General features: G+C 43.0%; 1 protein-coding gene across 2 annotated transcripts in view; it reads left to right on the top strand.

Annotated features, from left to right (window-relative positions):
* Positions 1-24,796, top strand: part of FRAS1 (Fraser extracellular matrix complex subunit 1) — a 522,812-nt gene that overhangs the window by 489,043 nt on the left and 8,973 nt on the right. For both annotated transcript variants that reach the window (XM_044945743.2, XM_025289852.3), the window contains 6 exons: positions 232-446; positions 4,089-4,239; positions 6,109-6,216; positions 7,928-8,087; positions 12,185-12,301; positions 18,484-18,650. In XM_044945743.2, the coding sequence (XP_044801678.2) occupies positions 232-446; positions 4,089-4,239; positions 6,109-6,216; positions 7,928-8,087; positions 12,185-12,301; positions 18,484-18,650 (918 nt within the window). The remainder of the gene's footprint in view (positions 1-231; positions 447-4,088; positions 4,240-6,108; positions 6,217-7,927; positions 8,088-12,184; positions 12,302-18,483; positions 18,651-24,796) is intronic.

Raw genomic sequence — 24,796 nt, 5'->3', positions numbered from 1 at the left:
CAGGGATCGAACACGGGTCTTCCACATCTCAGGCAGACTCTTTAGCGTCCGAGCCACAAGGGAAGCCTGGGAGCCCCGGGTTCCTCTATTAGCCATCTCAGAAGAAAGGAAAGCTCTCTCTGTGTGTCCAAAGGGTGTGTCCACTCTCACTCTCCCCCCAGCTCCTGGGAAGCTGGTGAAGGGCAGGTCCACAGACTGGATTACTGTTCCTTGCTTCTCCCTCCCCCGCAGAGGCAGGGTTCCTGGACGACAAGGTCCATGACAGCATGGCACTGGGGCCTGGCTACGACCGCCCCTTCCAGTTTGACTCCAGCGTGCGGGAGCCAAAGACCATCCAGCTCTACAAACACCTGAACCTGAAGAGCTGCGTCTGGACGTTTGATGCCTATTATGACATGACGGAGCTGATTGACGTCTGTGGGGGGTCTGTAACCGCCGACTTCCAGGTGGGTGCCCTAGGGGTCTGTCTGAAGGCTGCGTGCACCTGGATATCATGTTAAAGCTTGTTCATTCATTGAACTGAAGCACTTTAGTACCCAGTTGCTCCCAGAACTGCGCCAACCAAGGGACTCTTCTTTCTAAACCCTGCAAGAGAGACCTTAGCAGCATCATGGCTACAGCAAGCCCCCCAAAGTCCTCTCAATCAGCTAATTAGAAAATTAATATAGAAGATGTTTAAATTAAGTTGAAGAAAATTAGCTGTCTGGCAGTCATTTATATAAAAATCTAATAATAATAGCCTTACTTCTCTAGGTATATATGTTTTTTCCTCTGGGTGTATTTTGGAAAGGGCTTCCCACGTGGCTTAGTAGTAAAGAACCCACCTGCCAATGCAAGAGACAAAGGTTTGATCCCTGGGTCAGGAAGATTCCCCTGGAGAAAGAAATGGCAACCCATTCCAGTATTCTTGCCTGGAAAATCCCATGGACAGAGGACCCTGGTGGGCTACAGTCCATGGGCCCGCAAAGAGTCCAACACGACTGAGCAACTGAGCATGCATATTTTGGAAAGTCAAAAAGGTTTACCTTGATGGGAAGATTGTGGCTAAGTCGATGTGTTTTCCCCGTGTGGGGAAATGAGTTAAAATGACAGAAGTTCCCTGTCTTTCAGCAGACAAGTAAAACACTGTTGTCCCAAGCGTCATGGCAACTGTTTAAAACACCTTGCTGTCATACCTATTCCAAACCTATGGTTAATAGTCCTTAAACATCAGTAATAAAGAAAGTCTTAGTCGCTCAGTCATGTCCGACTCTTTGTGACCCCATGGACTCTAGCTTGCCAGGCTCCTCTGTCCATGGGATTTTCCAGGCAAGAATATTGGAGTGCACGGCTGTGCCCTCCTCCTGGGGATCTTCCCAACTCAGGGATCAAACCTGGATCTCCCACATTGCAGGCAGATTCTTTACCGTCTGAGACACTAGGAAAGCCCAACAAAACAAAACAAAACATTATAGCAAGAAGTCACAGTCATAGGAGTGCCATTAATATCAAAGGGACTAGGCTAATGCATCCTCATGGGAAAAACAATTCTAAAGCGGGTGCTACCCAATTTTAAGTAGTTATCTCAATGAACTAAGAAAATCAAATATTTGTTTTTCACTTCAACTCAGGTTTAACCACACTGAAAGAGAGGAACCTATAGAGGGACTTAAACGTAATCATTTGAGGAAAGTTTCTTTGATTAAAATTTGTTTCCTTGAGCTGCCTCTTGGTTTGGTTAATTCTCATTTTGTATACACTATCGCCCTCTACTGAACAGAATTTTAAGGCACTCTGAGGTTTCCTTTTGCTTCTGCAGTTGCATAACCTACATTCACTTTCAAATATGCAAAACTCAGTGATTGGTTCTTTGGCCCCCCAAAATTACTATTCTTTCTTCTCCCTGACTTTAGTTATAGTTTTGGATATCTTTATTCAGAATATGCTTAAAAATGACAAAGACAAGAAATTCTTATTATATATGTCCCACTTTTTAAACCAATACATATATACCCCAGAAGTACTTCTTTGCTGTCTGTTTCTTTAAAAATAGATGAAACAAGTGGTATATGGTGGGAGAAGGCAATGGCACCCCACTCCAGTACTGTTGCCTGGAAAATCCCATGGATGGAGGACCTGGTAGGCTGCAGTCCATGGGGTCGCTAAGAGTCGGACACGACTGAGCGACTTCACTTTCACTTTCCACTTTCATGCATTGGAGAAGGAAATGGCACCCCAGTCCAGTGTTCTTGCCCGGAGAATCCCAGGGACAGAGAAGTCTGGTAGGCTGCAGTCCATAGGGTCGCACAGAGTCGGACATGACTGAAGCGACTTAGCAGCAGCAACAACTTAAAACTCGCCCTAGTTCCTGTCTTTCTTTATCAAATGTCGGCAGAATTAGAGAAGACTTAAGCTCGCTGAACCTCATCTGCAATGGTCACTGGTAATCTCAAGGCAGGACAGCGTCTAGCGCGAGGTCTGCCACAAAAGAGCTGTGCAGTAAATATTTATAAGAGTTCTTTTTTTCTAAGGATTAATAAGTAATATGAAGGTTAATGGAGAATAAACAGAAACAGAGGAAAAATAATTTGACCAGTCAGCTAGAAAATTTATGGAGGGTCTAACATCAGCAACGGTGAAATTAGGGCAAATGTATTTAGTAAAACCTGTACATAAGGGGACAGAACATGATGTGAGATCCAGATAAAATCAGAAAATTTCCCAAAGAAGACAGAGTAAGATTTTCCCAAAAGATTTTTAAGTGCATAAGGAATTAATGGAGCCTTTTGAAGAACTTGGAATCCAACTTTAAATCCCTGACAACTTTGAATATGAAAGAACACTTTGGAAAAATAAAGTTTCAATGTCATAAGTATTGATTAAGCATTTGGCTCTTTCCCTTAACTATCCATGGGAAGATGTTTCATTGTATATTCAAACAAAATTATATGTAAGTTCTATAATGTATTACCATATATGGCCAATGGCAAAATATAATTGTTTTAAAGTAAGCTTTTTTGTTATAAAGGAAATATGTATTTATGACAGAAAATACAATATATATCTCAAACATGAATAAACCAACTCCCTGACTCATATACACAGCTTCTCCATGAAGGCTTCTGCTCATATTTTGTTATGTCTCAATCCAAGTTTGGTTAATTGTGTAGTAAATGAAAATAATAGAGCCGAATTAATGGCAATAAAAGGAACTCCTTCAGATAAAGTGTTCTCTTAGAAGTATGGTGTGCTGCCTTTTCAACATTATTTCAACAAAGCATTGAATGAAATAGGAAGTTATCCAACTGTGAGCTATCCGTTGGTAAGTTTCATGGTATGATATCCAAATCCCATGACCTTCTTTCCTATTGGAGAAGGTCTGTGTACTCACTAAGACATCCAAGTCAGCCTCAGGTTCGCCTAGGATGATGGGCACCCTCCCACTTAGGGTTGCTCTGTGCTCTCCTATGGCTCTCTGAAGACTATGGTCAGCCAGGGACTGTGTGCTGACAGTAGATCCCAGATCTGCCCAGATCCTTTGGGAATAACTGTGATGCCTTAAAAATCTCAACCAAGGCTCCCAGCAAATGATCAGCGGAATGAGAGCTTCTCATACTTCAAAAGTGTTTTTAGGGGACTGCCTAAGACTCTCTGCTCCCAATGCAAGGGCCCAGGTTCCATCCGTGATCAGGGCACTAGATCCCACATGCTCCAACTAAAGATCCCACATGCCTCAACAAAGACTCAGCTCAGCCAAAATAAATATATAAAAAAAAAAGTTAAGTGTTTTTAAATATTACCTCTTTGAAAAGTCTTCTCTGATTATCTTATTGAAAGAAGTATCCTGACCACTTCCCACCCCTTTATTGTTCACATTTATATATCTCCCCTACTAGACTGTAGGTTCCATAAGGCAGGGATTTTAGTTTTTTTCCCACTGCTAAGGACCCAGTTCCTAGCCTGGTGCCTGGCACAATCATGAGCGCTTGATTAATACTGAATAAGTGGCTACATGAGTGAATGAAGACTGAACTGATATGAGATGCTCATCTCCCTCTTCATCCTGGGGAGAAATAACCCTCTCCGTGTGCACCCCGCTCGCTCGGCAGGTGAGAGACTCAGCTCAGTCCTTCCTGACGGTGCACGTGCCACTCCACGTGTCCTACATCTACGTGACGGCCCCCAGGGGCTGGGCCTCCTTGGAGCACCACACCGAGATGGAGTTCTCCTTCTTCTATGACACTGTTCTCTGGAGAACAGGTATACTCACTGACATCTGAACAGGTCTTACCTTATGCTTAAGCAGCATTTTTCTTTAAAGTATTGCGTTTTAATGGTAGCTGCATTCCTCATTCTGTTGTCCTATATACAGTCAAAGCAGAGCCACCTTAAGTGTAGAAAGGATACAGATCTGTGGTTTCCAAGAAAGACTGAGGTCCGTAGATGTTAATGCTGGAAGGCCTCCACCATCACGATAAATTCAGTCCAGGGAGCCAGGGACCCAGAGTAGAGGATGGCAAGTGATAGACAAGTCCCATACTGCCAAACGAATGTGTGTTCTTTTGGAATATAGTCATGTTCATTTTCTCCTAGGTAAAAATGATGTGATTCATGTTGTTTACGGAGAACAGAGTCTTGAAATCAGATACACAGAAGTGGAGAAATACATCAAGAATAACCTGGTTTACTTTATTCATTTGATATCGTTTGCTCTTTTTTTTGCATCCTTAAAAGTAGGAATTTTAACCCTACTTTTACTTCAAAGACTGCAATGCTAAATTTTTTCAATTACCTTCACCCCAGGCTTATCTGTAATATTGCCCTCCTTGAGAGGAGGCCCCCCCACAGAGCCTGAAGGGGTGCTGACCCTTCAGCTAAGATCCTCAGCCCTCTCTCTTCTGCCTCTCTCCACCCACCTTCTCCCACTGCCACCCCATGAATGTCCCTTAAAACTCCATGATTCTCTCCTCCATTCACTCCAAGGGTCTGAGTTGATTTTTTATATTTTTTTTCTATTTTCAGTGTCCTCTACTTCAAACACAACCCCAGGCTCATTTCCTCTTATTGTGTTGCTCCCATTCCTCCTCCTTCCCTGGTGGTGATTTACTTGATCAGAAGCAGTTACTTCATCTGAGTAGATTTCTTTAGATGGGGCTTCACTTCTACTAATGGAAAATACAGTCCTTCCTTCTGTTAAATGGTTTAAGGTCAAATCATTTATTTACATTATATTTCTCATCAGAAATAACCCCAGGGAGTTTTCACAGTCTGGGTCAGATAATTCTTGAGCTGGGGTTTTTTTTAAACTTTCTTCCCCACTTCTTTGCTTCCCCTTTAGTTTTTGGCCATACTGAACTCAATGGGTGTCGTGATTGCAATTGCTCTTATTAAAGCCACAGTGGACTCAGGTCCTGTCATGTGTAACTAGCTTTCTACAAGCTAACCTGTAATTCTCTATTGCTTTCAATATGAAGTATAGCCACCAGAACATTGGTTATGGTTCTGTTAAGTCCTGAAAGATGTTCTGGTGAGGAAAAGAAAATACAGTCTGAAGCAGACATGCTGTAACCACATCCTGGTGTAAAGTTAATAGTAAGAAGGTTTAGGGGCCATTTTTTCTGTGCTCTGAGGTGGGACCCTGTACCTGCTCTAAAGTGACATCTGCAGGTATAAAGACTGTGTCAGAAGAATAGAATTGTGAAAAAGAACCAAATTGAATGAGCTGTCTTACAACGCTGACTGGCACACGTCTCTAAATAGACTTTGTTGTTGTTCGGTCGCTAAGTCCGACTCTTTGCAGCCCCACAGACTGCAGCACGCCAGGCTCCCCTGTCCTTCACTATCTCCCAGAGTGTGCTCAAATTCATGTCCATTGAGTCGGTGATGCCATCCAACTATGTCATCCTCTGCCACCCTCTTCTCCTCCTGCCTTCAATCTTTCCCAGAATCAGGATCTTTTCCAAGTAGACTCTGTGTTCATGCAAGTATGTAAATTTGTCCTAAGTTACATTCAAGTAAGCATGTGGCTCTGCTTAGAGGTGTCCCTGGGGTAACTCATGTGTAGGCTACTGTCTGGGAGCTCTTCTCCAAGCCTTCACGTGAATGTTCTGTGTGTGGTTGCCTACCCAGGAATCCAGACGGACAGTGTGCTCTCTGCCAGGCTTCAGATAATAAGGATCTACATTCGAGAGGATGGCCGTCTGGTTATTGAATTCAAGACCCATGCCAAATTCAGAGGTAATATCAGTGCTGTTCTTTTCCTCAAGTTTTTTTTTTTTATTATTATTATTACTAAGAAATGTTTAAACATAGAGAAAAGTTGAAAGAATAGGACAATGAAGAACAAAGCCAACAATTGTTAGCATTTTGCTATGTGCATGTATACACACACACATACATATTCCCATTTTTTTTATTTGAAGATAATTGTAGGCATTTGAAGATAATTGTAGGCATCATGCCATGTTACCCTAAATACAGTAAGCCCCTACATACGAACCTTTCAAGATGCAAACGTGTGTCTAGTTCCAGCAAGAAACCTAAACTTAAACAATCAATATCAGCCGTGAGTGACATTGCTGCTTGCCCTCCGTCTCCTATTGCTGACGATCCTTTAGATCTATCATCTCCCATCTCCTCTCTCTCCTCCAATCAGTAATTCTTTTTGCCTGTTGACTTGATGCCAGCCGTTTTACTGTACTGCTGTACTTTCCAAGGTACTGTACTGTAAGAATAAAAATGTTTTCTATGTTTTGTGTTTGCATTTTATGTGCTATTTGTGTGGGAAGTATTATAAACCTATTACAGTACAATACTATGTAGCCGATTATTATGTTAGTTGCATACCTAGGCTGATTTCGTTGGACTTAGGAATAAACTGGACTTACGATCACAGTTTTGGAAGAGAACTCATTCGTATGCAGGGGCTTACTGTACTTCAGTAGACACCTCCTGAAACAAGGACCTTCTCTTCACATCACAATAGCATTACTGTGGCCAAGCTATTTCACACCAATCTAATAACGTCTAGTTTCTATTCGTGTTCCCTCCATTTGTGTCCCACAAATGTCTTTCATACCTATTTTTATATTTGTTTATATTTGCTTTGCATCTGTTTATATAAAACAAAAGTGAATCCAATCAGGATCCATACATTCCATTTTGGCTGTTATAACTCTTTAGTCTCTTTTAATATAGAATGAGCCACCCTAGTGGCTCAGTTGGTAAAGACTCTCCGCGCAGTGCAGGAGACTTGGGAGGATTCCCTGGAGAAGGAAATGGCAACCCACTCCAGTACTCTTGCCTGGAGAATTCCATGGACAGAGGAGCCAGGCAGGCTACAGTCTGTGAAATCACAGAGTCAGGCTGTGTGACTAATTTTTACTTTTTTATTTTTTCAATACAGAATAGTTTCCCTACTTTTATTTATTCATGACACTAAATGACTGTACTTTAAAAGAGTGGAGGTATCTTGCTGAGTAACCCTTACCTTTTTAAGGATGTTTACAATTGCCTCCTTCCACAAAGGACTTGAGTGGTCCTAATGAGATTTTTAAAATCTGAAATTGATATTTCTATTTATGAACTACTGAGATCTTTCTGCCTCCAAGAAACATGTTGGTTAGAGTTCAAAGCTAAGTGTGTTCAATGTTCATTGTCACTAAGTACTGATATTATTATGAATATGCTCATTGGTGCCATTTCTACAAGGCACATTCATTATTATTTATAATATATGTAACCCTAACAACGATCATGAGTAGAGTGATGGACTGAGGTAAGAGGCCATGCTGTCCCTCCCAATGTGGGATATATTCTCAGAACCAAGTGGGTAGGTGTAACCTTAATTTTTTTATAGAAGAATATTAATTCAGTTTCAAGGCTTTTGTAGGGGATTGACCACAAGCAAACTTACAAATAAGTGTCTGTGTGTTTCCCCTTGAAATAGGACAGTTTGTGATGGAGCACCACACCCTCCCTGATGTGAAATCATTCATACTGACTCCAGACCACCTCGGAGGAATTGAATTTGACCTGCAGCTCCTGTGGAGTGCTCAGACTTTCGATTCTCCTTATCAACTCTGGCGAGCTACAAGCTCTTATAACAGGTGAGTACAGGATGGAGTTCAGGGGTAAATCTGATATGTTTTCTGTTTCTTTAAGGGCTTTTCTTCAAAAGCTAGAAGAAAACTTTTAAAACTTTTCTATTTTAAAAGTGGAATAGACAGAAGTAGCCATCTGGCAACTAGAGAAACAGATGTAGCTCAGATCAGTTATCAGTTTCTGATGTATAAATTGGACAGGGATCACCCTTATTTCAAGAGTAAGAATAGGCAGGGTGCACATCAATTTTTCTCACATCACATTAGCCAGAACTTAGTCACATGGCACATCTACCTGCAAAGGAAGCTGGGAAATGTGTCCAACTAATATCTTAGTATAATAAAGAAATTTCATTCCAGTGATCACAACCAGTACAAAATCCAGGTTCATTAGTTATCAGATCCAGATGTCACCCCTTACAATTCAATGTCCTGTAAAATAAACAACAAGATTTAGTCTTCTCCTATACCCGATATAGAGGTAGAATGAGATTGGAATAAATACAGTCAGCTATTCCATTTGTAAAAGGAAAGAATAGGACAAACAAAATGAAAACTTTTACCATTAAAAGAGTAATGGAACCTATAGTAAATATTGTTAGCCCCATTTTGCAGGTCATGAAATTAGTACCCATCTTTAGCATGAAAATCTTATTATTTGCAATTAAAAAGTGACAAATTGTCTTAAGAATAATTTTTTAAAATTTTATTTTAGTTACAAATGTTTGGTCTTATATCAGATTTTTCTTGTACATCCTGATTCCTTTGAAATCAATATATAACAAAATAACCTTTATTGTGTTTCCTAGAACCTCATGAGATTGCGCATGTACTTGTCCCAATTTATAGACACAGAAATGGTCCTCTTTAAATCCTTTGCTGACTCCCCACTACTTACCAAATGAAGTCCAGCTCTTTGAGCAGGACCCATATCCTTCCCTCTAAGCCTTGCCTCAAACCCAGCCTTCTAACCACATGTTCCCAACCTCTGAATCCACCAGCCCATCCATACCTCTTTGCTTTTATAATCTGCCTACCCTTCTTTTTCCTTTCCTCCTGCACATCTCAAACTCCTCTGAGCTCCAGCTCATATACCAACCCTTCCAAGAAACCTTGGCTGACTCTCCATGCTGTGTTAGAATCTCTTCCTCCTGATTCATGTGTTGTTCTAGCTTTTACTGTAACACAGCTCAGCATATTATAATGCTCTGAGTCCCATTTCCATTAGATTGTGAGCTTCTCAAGGGTAAGCCCAGAATTGCATGTTTTAGCACACAGTAGTTCCTGAATAAGCATCCTTTATGAGCTAACATTTGCAGTAAGGAGATTAAATCCGTAGATAAATGACAAAGCAAAGAATAACACCAAGCGTTCTGTGCTGTGTACACCATGAGCCATGCTGAGCACTCAGACCACAGCTGCTTAGGGTTGGGAGACCATAGCAGCTGGGGAACTGACCGAGGCTTCTTGGGGAGGCTGAGCAACTGATGGGAGACTTCTAGTTTTCAGAAAAGAGGGGCAAAGAACCACAGGATTAAAAACCTACCTCCAGACTGTGTTGGGCATATTTGTAGGAATAGTTAGGAAATTGACCTAACTCATATTCAGGGGTGGGAAACGTAGGACTGCAGCCTGGGGAGACCATGCCGTTTGTCTTGCATTCATTTGTTCAATAGATATTTATTAAACTTTTACTAACAATACATCGGTGGACAAAATAAAAATCTCTGCACCCACAGGCAGACATAATGAATGAGTACAGTATCACATGTTAGAAGGTGATGTTGTTGTTGTTGAGTTGCTAAGGCTTGTCCGACTCAGCACTATGGAAAAATAAAAGGTCAAGAGCAGGGTAAGGGGAATCAGAAGTGGGGGACATTGTAATTTGTTGGTTAGGAAGTTCAGCCTAGGCCTCATTAAGAAGGTACATTTGAGCAAAGAAGGAAACAAGGGAGCTCACTGTGCAGATTATCTGGGGGAAGGGGTTCCTGGCAAAGTTCCAGAGTTTGACAAAATTTTGGTGGCTGAAATGGAGTGGATAAAGAGGGTAACAAGAGACAGGGTCGGGCTGCTGTGGAGCCTTGAAGGCCAGTGTGAGGACTTTTTCACTCTAGTGCAACAGGAGCCACTACACGTTCGAGGGGAAGAACAACAGGATCTGGCCTTTTTGTTTTTGTTTTAATTGGAATATAGTAGTTTTACAGTGTTGGATTAGTTTCTGCTGTACAGCAAAGTGAACCAGCCACACCTATACATATATCCCTTCTTCCTTGGATTTCCTTCCCATTTAACCCATCTACCCCACTTAAAAATGGGTTTAACCCATTTCCCATCTGCCACAGAACACTGAGTAGAGTTCCCTGAGCTATACAGTAGGTTCTCATTTTATACATAGTATCAATAGTGTATATATATCAATCCCAATCTCCCAATTCATCCCATCCCATCCCTATCTTCCCTTGTTATCCATATATTTATTTTCTACATCTGTGTCTCTATTTCTACTTTGCAATGGCCTGACTTTTGGAAAGTAGGAGTCAGGCATGGACAGTTCTGCCTAATTAAGTATTCCTATTAAGAGCTACTATTCACATTACACAGGTCAATTTTTGTGTAATTCAAAGATAGTATACAAGATCTCATTTCCTGCTGGTTCCAGCTTTGGAGAAAGATAAGGATGGAGTGAAAAAAACTGCAGACATACAGACCTACAGGCATACAAACTTCCAGGGCACAAAGGGGCTTAGAAACCAAGCCCTGAAAGTTTGCCTGGTTCGTCTAAAATTGTACAGCCATGGCAGAAGCAAAGCAAGGACAGGGTTAGACTGTCTCCCCATTTCCAGCCTGGGCTATCTCACTAAACTGACCCCAGGCTGTGTCCTGAAAGTTGTATTTACTTATTTATTTAGTAAGTGTGTTAGTCACTTAGTCATGTCCAACTCTTTGCGACCCCATGAACTGTAGCCTGCCGGGCTCCACTGCCCATGGGAATTCCCAGGCAAGAATACTGGAGTGGGTAACCAATCTCTTCTCCAGGGGATCTTCCTGACCCAGGGATCGAACCCAGGTCTCCTACATTGCAGGCAGATTCTTTACCACCTGAGTCACCAGGGAAGTTGGCTGTTTATTTATGTTTACTAAATCTTTGCTATCACTTTACTAATAAACAGACACAAATAATGCCGAAGAAATGGTCAAAGAAGAACATGGAGAAAGTGAGGACTGATCACAAATCACGCTAGTTAGAATTAAGATTCACAGCCCTGAGCTCCTCATTCAATAGGTGGCAGCCTCCCAAGGCCCTTGAAGAATCTTCCTGCCACTTCTGGCTGTCTGGCTGCCTTTCAGGCAGCCTGCCAGGGGCTGGGCTGCTGGATGACAAGTGTGGGAAATGAAGTAGGTGAGGGCTACCAAGGCTCTGTACTTTCAGGGTCATGACCTACAGAATCTCATGCCTCACTGTAAACATAGAAATTCCCAGCAAGTCATCTCCCATGAGAAGTGATCCTGTTCTTCAACTTCGTTTAAAGGGTGAGGGTTTGGGAGAGAAGTCCTGAAACTGAATGCTAATGAAGTGGGGGTGGCAGCTGTCTCTGAAGTGGGGGTTAGCTAACCCCCAGGCCTTCACTACCTTTTCAATCAGAGCAGCAGCAGCCGCTGGCTCGGTCACATCTCAGTAAACACAAGTTTTTGCAGTCCAGAACGTGTAACAGGGTGTCAGTCAGCAAGAAACACTGAACAGACGTTGTCAAGTCATTTTCACAGGGGTGTAAAAAAGGATGTGGCCAGGTCTGTTTTGCCCTCATTGGAGCCTTTTAGATTTTTATCAACAGTGTGCCTTTCTCAGCATTTCTCATGGAAAGGGCTTGAATAAATGAAAAGAACTCTATTTAACACCTCTGGCTAGTACTCTGAAGTGTGTTAGAACAATCACAAGTGTGATGAATTCCTGAAAACCATGTCTGCAGACTCCTGAAGTTCTTGGTTGGATGCTGAGCACCAGTATCATCTGAAAACTTGTCTACTGAAGTCAGGGTATTTCTGGATAAGTAAGTAATCTCTAAATCCATCTCTCTAACCGCAATCTGCCTGCCTGTTTCCAGGAAGGATTACTCCGGGGAGTACACCATCTACCTGATCCCTTGCACGGTGCAACCCACACAGCCATGGGCGGACCCAGGAGAAAAGCCTCTGGCCTGCACCGCACATGCCCCAGAGAGGTAGGGAGAGAGGATTGATCCTCACTATTTGTGAACTCACCTACTCACTGACATTTATTTGTAACCCCGAATCCAATTTTCGTGGTGCTATCCTGATCGTTCCCTGACCTGCAGAGTGATGAAATAGCGGTCATCTGAGCCAGAATCCCAGCTCAGATTTCCCATCCCGTGAACGTGTCCCTTTTACATTCCATTTGCTGCCAGGTTTTTCAAATTTTTGTCCCTTGTATTGGTGGTTTTGCTGTTTAAAATGGCTCCCCAGCAGAGCACCGAAGGGCTCTCTCGTTTCCCGCATACAAGAAGGCGGTGATGAGCCAAATGGAGCGTTAGATGAGCTTCATTCCAGCGTGACCTTCAGTGCCGTCACTGAGTTCTATGCTAAGGAACCAACAGTATATATCAAATAAGGTGTCTTTAGACAGAAACACGCATAAAACAGAGTTAGGTATTGATCACTGATGAAAATGTTGAGAGCAGAGGCTGCAGGAACTTGACCCATGATTTCCCCCCAGGGGCAGCTGTTCACAATTCATTCATTCCGTGTTCATTGCAGCTTTATAGAATGTAACCACCATGAATAACAAGAATCAAACTGTCCATCAGCCCATCCCCACCTGTGACCTGAGCCTGTCCTCGTGCCAATGTTCACTCATTCGGCCCGTATTTATTCAGCTCTTATGGTGTCCTTGGCTCTAGTCAGCTTGGAGACTAGCAGAGGACTTAAAGTCACCTCTGCTCTCAATCAGTGCCTATAGTATAGTGCCACCTTTCTAGGAGCTGAGCAGAGTGACTGGAAAACGTTTCAGAGAGAAGGCACTGCAAACAGAATCTGACATTATCATTAAGAGAAGATGATTTGAAAAGTGACTTTCAAATTAAGAGTCTGAGACTTGGCCATTGGATTTGGCCACGCAGAATTCATCCATAATCTTGATAAAGGTTAGGTTCAGTGAACTGAGGAGGATGAGGCCTGATTAGAGTGGGTTCAGGAGAGAGAGGCAAGAACATGGAGATAAAAGGGACAAAACGATGCTGAAGGAGTTTTGTTATAAAAGGTTTCCGATAGAGGGTCATTAGTGGGAAGAGATGAAGGATCGAAGGAGGTCTTGTTTGTGTGTGTTTCAGGTGCAAAGTATTTCAGGATGTTTGTGTGCTGGTGAGAATAGCCCTGTTGGTCTACTGGGGGAAACAGACAATGCAGTGGGAAGAGGGAAGATGTGCAGAGCTGAGTCCTTGAGTGGAGCAGGGGACAGACCCAGCCATGCGGGGACGGGCCAGCCTTAGCCAGAAGCACAGACACTTCATCTACTCAGAAAGAAGGCAGGCACAGTCTATGCATACAGGTGAAGGGAGAATTAGGAGGTTGGGAGGGTAAGGATGACCAAGGACACATCTGATTGAGTCTGTTTTCTCCATGAAATGAGAAGTCAAGCATAGCTGGAAGTAAGGAACAGTGAGGTTTGAGAAGAGAGGAGGAAGTGAAATAGAGTCGTCTCTGAGAGTGGAAAGTAAGTATGGTAGAGAGTTACTGACACAGAAGATCAGCAGTGCTGAGAGCCCTATTGAATATTTTTTTTTTTTTCAAAAAAACATTTATTTATTAATTAGTTGGCTACATTGGGTCATAGTTGCAGCTCGGGGGATCTTTCATTTCAGAGCATGGACTTCTCTCTAGTTGTGGCATGTGGACTTAGTTGCCTGGAGTAATGTAGGATTCCCCGACCAGGGATCGAACCTGCGTCCCCTGCATTGGGAGGCAGATTCTTAACCACTGGACCACCAGGGAAGTCCCTGAGTTGTCTTTAAATTACCATTAAATTACTTATTAATGTAAGATGACTAGTATGTGTTTAAAGCACATACAATTTGATCAATTTTGACATATACGTACTTGTGAAATATCACCACAATTAAGATAGTGGTGATGTCCATTTTCTTTAAAAGTTTCCTCATGACCCTTTGGTATCCCCCCTCCCATCTCCTCCCCACACCCAACCCCCTTGGTATCTACTGATCCTTCTTGCAATTTATACTAATTTATATAAGTGGCATCACACAATACGAATTCTTTTTCTCCGACTTCTCTTGTTCGACATGGTTATTTTGCCTCACTCATGGTTGTTGTGTGTATCAGTAGCTTGTTCCTGTTGCTGCTGAGCTGTATGCCATGGTGTGCACACACTATAGTTCATTTATCAAATCAGTTCGTTGATGGACATTTGGATTATTTCCTGTTTGGGCTGTTATAAATAAAGTTGCTATAAACTTACATAGATAAGCCTTTATATGGACACATGCTCCCTGTTTTCTTGTGTAAATACCTAGGAGTGGAGTGGCTGGATTCTATGGTATGTTTAACTTCTTATGAAACAGGCACACTGTTTTCCAAAAATTACAAATGTGTCACTGTGTGTGTATCCCCACCATGAGTGTGTCAGTTTTCCAGGTCTTCTGCATCCTGGTAAATGTGGCTGCAGAGGGCCTGGTGTGGTTGAACAATTAATGAGTGGAATTAAAAGAGGTGAGCTGGAAAGATAGGAAGTGGTAGGTAAAGAGTGAGACGTTTGAAAGCAAGGTTTTATGGAGGAGGTGCCTGGTAGGATGGTGGAGCATAGATGGCTGCAGTGGAGAGGAGCACGTGCTCTTTGGAGGTGAAGACATCAAGGAACTGAGAGGTTAGGGGGGGTGGATGTTTCATCCATTGAAATCATTGAGACTGAGGGCAGGAGTGCTACAGGAGAGCCTGCAGTCAGTCAAGTGTGGGAGGGACTGTGACCAGGAACATAGTGGCTGGCAGCAGTAAGGAAGAACAGAGGGCAAATCATCTGAAGAGATATGCTGGGGAATTTTTTATTCGTGTAATCAATTTTTATTTATTTACTTCTTACTTTATCCTTTTGGCTGTGCTGGAAGGCCTGTGGGATCTTAGTTCCCTAGCTAGTGCCCCCTGCATTGGGAGCACAGAGGCTTAAGTACTGGACCACCAGGAAAGTCCCTGTAATAAATTTTTTTAAATTATGAAATGTTTTAATACCCAGAAGACCAAACATCATGGATATATAAAACCTCAAGAACGTTACCTAGTAAGAATTATAACTGTGATTTGGGTATCCCTTGCACTATGATCCTGATGCTAAGTGAATAATAGTAGCTACCAGTGGTATTAGTGTCCGTGTATGGAGTGCAGACTATGTGGTGGACTCTGTACTAAGCTCTTTTTTTTACTTGATTTATTTTAATTGGAGGCTGATTACTTTACAATATTGTAAATTCAAGTCTCATTACAGTGATCGCCCTCAAGATTGTTTACTGTATTTCCACTTTATAACTAATGAAACTGGGAGTCGAAAAAAAACCCAAACAATCCTGGTACCTTTTAAATACCTTCAATGCCCCTTTCAGTTGTACTCTCCCCAGCTCTCCACTAAGATAACCACTAGCCTGGTATTTGTACCTATCATCCCTTGTTTTGGGCTTCCCTGGTGGCTCAGATGATAAAGTGTCTGCCTGCAACGCAGAAGACCCAAGTTCAATCCCTGGGTCAGGAAGATCCCCTGGAGAAGGAAATGGGAACCCACTCCAGTACTCTTGCCTAGAAAATCCTATGAACAGAGGAGCCTGGTAGGCTACAGTCCATGGGGTCGCAAACAGCTGGACATGACTGGGCGACTTCACTTTATCCCTTGTTTTGGCTTATGGTTCACCTCATATTTAGGTCTTCCCTATAGCTCAAACAGTAAAGAATCTGCCTGCAATGTCAGGTCTCCTGGGTCAGGAAGATCCTCTGGAGAAGGGAATGGCAATCCACTCCAGTATTCTTGCCTGGAGAATCCCATGGACAGGGGAGCCTGGTGGGCTACAGTCCGTGGGGTAGCAAAGAGTCGGACACGACTGAGCAACTAACACTACTACTACCTACCTCATATTTACTTCTACATGGTTTTGCATATTTTTGAACTTTATATAAAATTTTCAGACTGCATGAATTCTCTCTGTGGCTTTTTTTTCCCTCTCAGTGAATCATTTGTTGATTCATAAGTGAAATCAGCACAAATGTTGATCCATATAGCTGCTGTTTGTCTTTCACTGTGTTAAGGTAGTCTCCATAGGAATTGCCCCCAATTTATTTGACCACTCTGGTTTATAATCCCAGATTCTCTCTATTACTCCATGTGTCTCAATGTGTCTCTCTTAGTTAACATGTGTGAGAAGTTTCTCCAGGGTAGGTGCTGGATTTTTTTTTTTTTTTTTTTTGAGAAGAGAGAGAGGAATGATGGTTTGAAATGGCAAAAAGGAGCAAAAAAAATCATTAGCCCCACTTCTAGTCCCAGAGTTGGTGAATATGGAAGTCTGCAGGGTGAAGAGTATTGTTGGGTATACTGAGGCATTGGGGTTGGATGTCCTTGTCTTACATCAGGGAGATCCTTACCTGTGGGTTCCCCATTATTCCCAGGGTGAGCCTCCTTAGGCCTAACTGTACATTTGATCATCTCCACATCTTTTGATATGGCTTTGTATGTATGCAATAGGACTCCAAGACATACACAAATATCTAGTCTGACTCAGGAAATTCAGACTTAATTCAAAAGAATTGTGTCTCCTGTTATGCCCATTTTTGTGAGGTCATTATAACCTTATAAATTATGATTATCATCATCTCAATCTGATTACTCATCCTTTTTAATCAGTAAGTATTTATCCCGTGTCTTATGGCCTGGCACTGTGTAGATTCTGGTAATACCAGCATCAACCTATCTCCCTGAGTCAGGTAAATGAAGTCTTGGTACAATGAATAGTTATATCAAAGCTGTTAAAACAGGGTCAGCCCTGCTTTGTGTTGGTTTCTCCTGTACCCCAAACTCCTTCCACACCTCAGCCCTCTCAAATCTGTGCCCAGAGCAGTTCAATTAAAAGTAAGGAATGGTCAGACAGACTAGTTGGAAGAATAAAGCATTGAAATTACCACTTGTGCATTGTTCAGTCGTTGTTCAGTCACTAAGTCGTGTCTGATTCTTTGCTACTCCATGAACTGCAGTATACCAGGCTTTCCTGTCCTTCACTATCTCCTAGAGTTTGTTCAAACTTGTGTCCATTCAGTCAGTGATGCCATCCAACCACCTCATCCTCTTGTGCATTGTTCTTTAGCAAATATATGTGTTAGGAACTTGGCTAGCATCAAAGGTACAGTGGTGAGCGGATAGATATGGGCTTTGACTCTATGGAAATTTTAATGGGTGAATCAGACTTTGTTCACACATTTAAATAGAATAGCAAGCCACAATAAGTACTATGAAAAAAAAAACAAAACTGCACAGTGGATTGAGAACAAATAATAAGAGATCTGACCCAGCCTGGGCGGGAAGAGAAAGAAGGTAAGCTTCCTAGAAAAAGTAGTGTTTGAGATCTGAACAGTAAGAGTTCTCTAGGCAACGAGTGGTAGTAGACAAGGAGGGAGCATTCCAGTAGAAGGTTTGTCAAGGTCAAAGTCAGAAAGCTAAATTCTTTACCACTAATCTCAATTTGAACCTCAGGGCATTCCAGAATGAGAGGGCCAGGAAAAGCAGAGTGTTGAAGAGTCTAAAGACCAATTAGATTATTCCTGCTCCAAAGAGCAGATGAACCTCATAAGAACTTGAACTAAATGAAGTCTCTCGCCTGTCAGTTCAGTTCAGTTCAGTCTCTCAGTTGCGTCCCACTCTTTCCAACCCCATGACTGCAGCATGCAGGCCTCCCTGTCCATCACCAGCTCCCAGAGCTTACTCAAACTCATGTCCACTGAGTCAGTGATGCCATCCAACCATCTCATCCTCTGTCGTCCCCTTCTCCTGCCTTCAATCTTCCCCAGCATCAGGGTCTTTTCAAATGAGTCAGTTCTTCGCATCAGGTGGCCACAGTATTGGAGTTTCAGCTTCAGTGTCAGTCCTTCCAATGAATATTCAGGACTGATCTCCTTTAGGATGGACTGGTTGGATCTCCTTACAGTCCAAGGAACTCTCAAGAGTCTTCTCCAACACCACAGTTCAAAAGCATCAATTCTTCGCCTCTTGCCTTCTACCCATCTCTTTATTCACCAAATGTTTTAGCACCTATAGCAAAGTGCAGGGTGGGAACAGGAGGGCAGTCCAAAGGACTGATGAAAAATCAATCCTACTCTCAAGGAACTCTTGTTTTTCTGCATTTAGATTCCTGATACCCATTGCATTCCAGCAGACCAACCGCCCTGTCCCTGTTGTGTATTCGCTCAATACTGAATTTCAGCTCTGCAACAATGAGAAGGTGTTCCTAATGGACCCCAACACTTCTGATATGTCACTGGCAGAAATGGATTACAAAGGAGCCTTCTCGAAAGGTAAGCGTTCCCTTCACCCAAAGACAGAGACTCAAATGGACTTGAGAAGCTATCGGATAGGTCTCCTAGCATCTCTGCTTGTCGGCTTTCAGTCAGCTCTCCAGGGAAGAGTCCCCTAGGGCTGGTTCCAGGACAGCCAGGGTTTAGTCAAGGAATAGACTCATATTCTTCCTTCAGGTTATTTCAAAATAAGATCATATTCTTTGTGCTATAATGATCAGCGATATGATGAGTGTGAAAGTGCTGATGAGTAGTAAGAACACAGGGACTTCCAGCCAAATTCTAATGCATTGTCTAACTTTGGGTGAATTGCTTCATCTCTCGGTTCCTGAGATTGCAATATGACTGCCTGCTGCTGCTACTGCTAAGTCGCTTCAGTCATGTTTGACTCTGTGCGACCCCATAGATGGCAGCCCATCAGGCTCCCCCGTCCCTGGGATTCTCAAGGCAAGAACACTGGAGTGAGTTGCCATTTCCTTCTCCAATGCATGAAAGTGAAGAGTGAAAGTGAAGTCACTCAGTCGTGTCCAACTCTTAGTGACCCCATGGACTGCAGCCCACCAGGCTCCTCTGTCCATGGGATTTTCCAGGCAAGAGTACTGGAGTGGGGTGCCATTGCCTTCTCCATATGACCGCCTACCAGCCTCAAAACTACACCAAATGTCCATGTCTTCTTCAGCAGGCTTTCTCTACTTGAAATGGTTCCTTTGCCCTCTCCCTGCTCCAGACACAGCTTCCTTGACTTTCTTCTTTTTCAGATCTCTATCTAAATGCTAACCTCCCCAAAGAGACTTGCTTTGACCATACCAGTCATTCTAATATAGGTTTTCGTATCTTTCACTTTCACTAAATGTTGTTCATTTTTTATAGTACTTCTCACAATTTTTAATATCATATTTCTTTACTTATTTATTGCCTGTCTCTCCCACTAGGACACAGATTGTGATTAAATATCAAATTTTTACATGATCCCACCAATGCCTAAGTGCTCAAAAAATATTTGTTGAATGAATAAACTATAGATGAATCAACCCATTATCTTTTCTTCCAGTTTCTCTCTTCCGCCTTTTTCTTACTTTTAATCTTTTGCTCATATCTGAGTTTTTTTTCTCTCATCCTAAAAACATATCCCATAAGAGAAAATCTCTCATCCCTACCTCTTACTCAAACTTCAACCCGCATGTCCTCCTTCTCTTTCCTCTGAGAATCTTCCTGAAGGAGTGGTGAGCAGACACTGTCCCCATGGCCCTTCTTGCCAGTCACTCCTGCATCGTCTGCTGCAGACTGGCTTTGTCCTACCACAGCTCAGAATTCTCTCTTGTCCATGAGGCTGGCTTTGTCCTACCATGGCTCAGAATTCTCTTGTCCATGATACCAAGCCCGTGGATTTTGACACTTTGTTTGGTTTCCTTTGCACCAGCCTCTCCTGACGCCATCTTGCCTTTCTGACCATTTCCCCTCCTGGCCCTCCATCCTCTGCCCTGTCAGTATGGCTGTCTCCACATTCCATGCTTGGCTCCTTCTGTTCTTACTTCAGTGCTCCTCCAGTCACCCCCATGACTTGGCTCCTCCCTGTCCTCTGAACTTCCTAACCTCCTGCTACTTCACAGCCACTCCATGAAAATTAACCTTGTCCCTGGTCTCCTCTGAGCTTCTCTTCCACACATCCACACACAGATTGAAACTACCAAACGTCTCCAAGTGATGGCATTCAGACACCTTGTTGTCATTGTTCCATTGCTCAGTCATGTCTGATTCTTTGCAACCTCATGGACTGCAGCACGCCAGGCCTCCTGTCCTTCACTATCTCCCTGAGTTTGCTCAAACTCATGTCCATTGAATTTGAGCAGACTCAAATGATGCCACTCAGCGATGCCATCCAACCATCTCATCCTCTGTCCCCCACTTCTCTTCCTGCCCTCAGTCTTGCCCAGTGTCAGGGTCTTTTCCAATGAGTCAGCTCGTTGCATCAGGTGGCCAAAGTATTGGAGCTTCAGCTTCAGCATCAGTCCTTCCAATGAATATTCAGGACTGATTTCCTTCAGAATGGACTGGTTGGATCTCCTTGCAGTCCAAGGGACTCTCAAGAGTCTTCTCCAACACCACAGTTCAAAAGCATCAATTCTTTGGTGCTTACCTTTCTTTATAGTCCAACTCTCACATCCATACACGACTACTGGAAAAACCATAGCTTTGACTATACGGACCTTTGTGGGCAAAGTGATGTCTCTGCTTTTTAATACACTGTCTAGGTTTGTTATAGCTTTTCTTAAGAGGTCTAGCACTGGACTCATCTCCCCCCAGAAATGTTCCTGTCACATTCACTGCCCCACTGACTGCATCAGCAAGCTCTAGGTGGCCAGCCAAAGATCTCAGGGCTAATGCCTATTTCTCCTCTACCTCCTCTACCCTACCCCTGATGGTAATAAGATCCCAACTCTCAGGCATTTCTTCCTTCAGTCCCTTTGTTGTTGTTTAATCTCTCAGCTGTGTCAGACTCTTTGTGACCCCATAGAGTATAGCCTGCCAGGCTCCTCTGTCCATGGGATTCTCTAGGCAAGAATCCTGGAGTGGGTTGCCATTTCCTTCTCCAGGGGATCTTCCTGACCCAGGGGTTGAGCCCACATCTCCAGCATTGGCAGGTGGATTCTTTACCACTGAACCACGAGGGGAACCCTCAATCCCCTTGCCTCACCACTATATTTTGTTCATTTGCTTGTTTTTACCATTTTTAAAATTGGATTATAGTTTCTTTGCAAGGATGTGATGAATCGGCAGACTGGGATTGACGTACATACTCACTGCTATATTTGGATACCTATTTCTTGCTAGAGCATTACAAGAACTCTCTACTTGTACCTCTAGTCTCTCTGTCATTATTCTCCATGTTTCTAAACTCCAGGTGTGTTGATATTAAGTCCACATTTAAAACATTCCAGGGACTTCCTTGGTGGTCCAGTGCTTAGGACATTGAGTTTCCACTGCAGGGGGCACAAGTTCAATCCCTGGCTGAGGAACTAGGATCCTCCATGCCATGTTGCACAGCCAAAACCTTTCCATGTTCCCTACTACTCCGGTACTCAAGTCCAGAATCTCAGCACTGTTAATCAATTTTCCCAGAGCCCCTTCCCCCCACCCCTCGGCTCCCATCACTGGCCTGCCTGGTGTCACAGGAAATGCTCTGATGTGCATTCTGAGTCAGACAGATCTGTGTTCACATCCTTCTCCCACATGTCACAGATATGAAACATTGAAAAAGTTATTTAACATAGGAGCACTAATTGAACCCAAAGTAGGGAAAACCACTAGACCATTCAGGTATGACCTAAATCAAATCCCTTATGATTATACAGTGGAAGTGAGAAATAGATTTAAGGGCCTAGATCTGATAAATAGAGTGCCTGATGAGCTATGGAATGAGGTTCGTGACATTGTACAGGAGACAGGGATCAAGACCATCCCCATGGAAAAGAAATGCAAAAAAGCAAAATGGCTGTCTGGGGAGGCCTTACAAATAGCTGTGAAAAGAAGAGAAGTGAAAAGCAAAGGAGAAAAGGAAAGATATAAGCATCTGAATGCAGAGTTCCAAAGAATAACAAGAAGAGATAAGAAAGCCTTCCTCGGCGATCAATGCAAAGAAACAGAGGAAAACAACAGAATGGGAAACTAGAGATCTCTTCAAGAAAATTAGAGATACCAAGGGAACATTTCATGCAAAGATGGGCTCGATAAAGGACAGAAATGGTATGGACCTAACAGAAGCAGAAGATATTAAGAAGAGGTGGCAAGAATATACTGAAGAACTGTACAAAAAAGATCTTCACAACCCAGATAATCACGATGGTGTGATCACTCACCTAGAGCCAGACATCCTGGAATGTGAAGTCAAGTGGGCCTTAGGAAGCATTACTACGAACAAAGCTAGTGGAGGTGATGGAATTGCAGTTGAGCTATTCCAAATCCTGAAAGATGATGCTGTGAAAGTGCTGCACTCAATATGCCAGCAAATTTGGAAAACTCAGCAGTGGCCACAGGCCTGGAAAAGGTCAGTTTTCATTCCAATCCCAAAGAAAGGCAATGCCAAAGAATGCTCAAACTACCATACAATTGCACTCATCTCACATGCTAGTAAAGTAATGCTCAAAATTCTCCAAGCCAGGCTTCACCAATATGTGAACCGTGAACTTCCAGTTGTTCAAGCTGATTTTACAAAAGGCAGAGGAACCAGAGATCAAATTGCCAACATGTGCTGGATCATAGAAAAAGCAAGAGGGTTCCAGAAAAACATCTATTTCTGCTTTATTGACTATGCCAAAGCCTTTGACTGTGTGGATCACAATAAACTGTGGAAAATTCCGAAAGAGATGGGAATACCAGACCACCTGACCTGCCTCTTGAGAAATTTGTACGCAGGTCAGGAAGCAACAGTTAGAACTGGACATGGAACAACAGACTGGTTCTAAATAGGAAAAGGAGTATGTCAAGGCTGTATATTGTCACCCTGCTTATTTAACTTATATACAGAGTACATCATGAGAAATGCTGGGCTGGAAGAAGCACAAGCTGGAATCAAGATTGCCGAGAGAAATATCAATAACCTCAGATATGCAGATGACACCACCCTTATGGCAGAAAGTGAAGAGGAACTAAAAAGCCTCTTGATGAAAGTGAAAGTGGAGAGTGAAAAAGTTGGCTTAAAGCTCAACATTCAGAAAATGAAGATCATGGCATCTGTCCCATCACTTCATGGGAAATAGATGGGGAAACAGTGTCAGACTTTCTTTTTTGGGGCTCCAAAATCACTGCAGATGGTGACTGCAGCCATGAAATTAAAAGACGCTTACTCCTTGGAAGGAAAGTTATGACCAACCTAGATAGCATATGGAAAAGCAGAGACATTACTTTGCCAACAAAGGTTCGTCTAGTCAAGGCTATGGTTTTTCCTGTGGTCATGTATGGATGTGAGAGTTGGACTGTGAAGAAGGCTGAGCGGTGAAGAATTGATGCTTTTGAACTGTGGTGTTGGAGAAGACTCTTGAGAGTCCCTTGGACTGCAAGGAGATCCAACTAGTCCATTCTGAAGGAGATCAGCCCTGGGATTTCTTTGGAAGGAATGATGCTCAAGCTGAAACTCCAATACTTTGGCCACCTCACGTGAAGAGTTGACTCAGTAGAAAAGACTCTGATGCTGGGAGGGATTGGGGGCAGGAGGAGAAGGGGACGACAGAGGATGAGATGGCTGGATGGCATCACTGACTCGATGGACGTGAGTCTGAGTGAACTCCGGGAGTTGGTGATGGACAGGGAGGCCTGGCGTGCTGCGATTCATGGGGTTGCAAAGAGTCGGACACGACTGAGCAACTGATCTGATCTGATCTGAGCAGGAACTAAGAAAAAGTAACTACACCAGGACTGGTATCCTTCCAGCATTTTGTATTTTGTACATGGACCTGCTTTTACCTGGGATGCTCTTGCAGCCTCTCCCTCCCGACTCAGATGCCCCAGCTGACCACTTATGGTTCAGGATACAACTCAAATATCATCTCCTTTTTATACCCTTCCAGAGTGCTCTCCAGGCAGACTTTGGTGCTAAGCCCTCATTGTCAGCTCTGTGCTCATTTGATGTTGTTGACCTTCCTCTGTGGTGAGGTAACAGTATCGCGCGGTGGTTAACAGTGTGGGTGTTTCAAACCAAGCACCTTCGACTTTGAATCCCACCCTCACCACTTGGTGACTTTGTGACCTTGAACAAATCACCTCACCACTCAGTGTCCTCATCTGTAAAATTGTGAGCACCTCCTGAGTTCTCCCATGGGAAGGACTTAGTAAAGTCCCTCTCCAGGAGTATGAGTTCAATAAATGCTAGCTGCTTTTAGCAATTGCTTCGCTTGTATTTCTGCCCTCTTAGCTGTCTCTCACTGACCTTTGTATCCCTTGCACATAAGGGAATGCGTGCCCTACCCTAAATACTTCAGGAACATTTACTGATTAAAGGAAACAATGCATAAATCAATGTGTATTTTAGGGGCACATGGACCCCACAGCTCTTCATAGAAAGGTACTTTTGATTCTGAAGAAGCGTGTTAAAGCCTTCCTATCCTTGACACTTTTTTGTCCTCTCTTTCTTAAAGTCTGACCTAATTAAT

The sequence above is a fragment of the Bubalus bubalis genome, chromosome 7 (assembly GCF_019923935.1).
Source record: "Bubalus bubalis isolate 160015118507 breed Murrah chromosome 7, NDDB_SH_1, whole genome shotgun sequence".
NCBI classification, from domain to species: Eukaryota; Metazoa; Chordata; class Mammalia; order Artiodactyla; family Bovidae; genus Bubalus; species Bubalus bubalis.
This window is presented reverse-complemented; position numbering and strand designations above follow the sequence as displayed.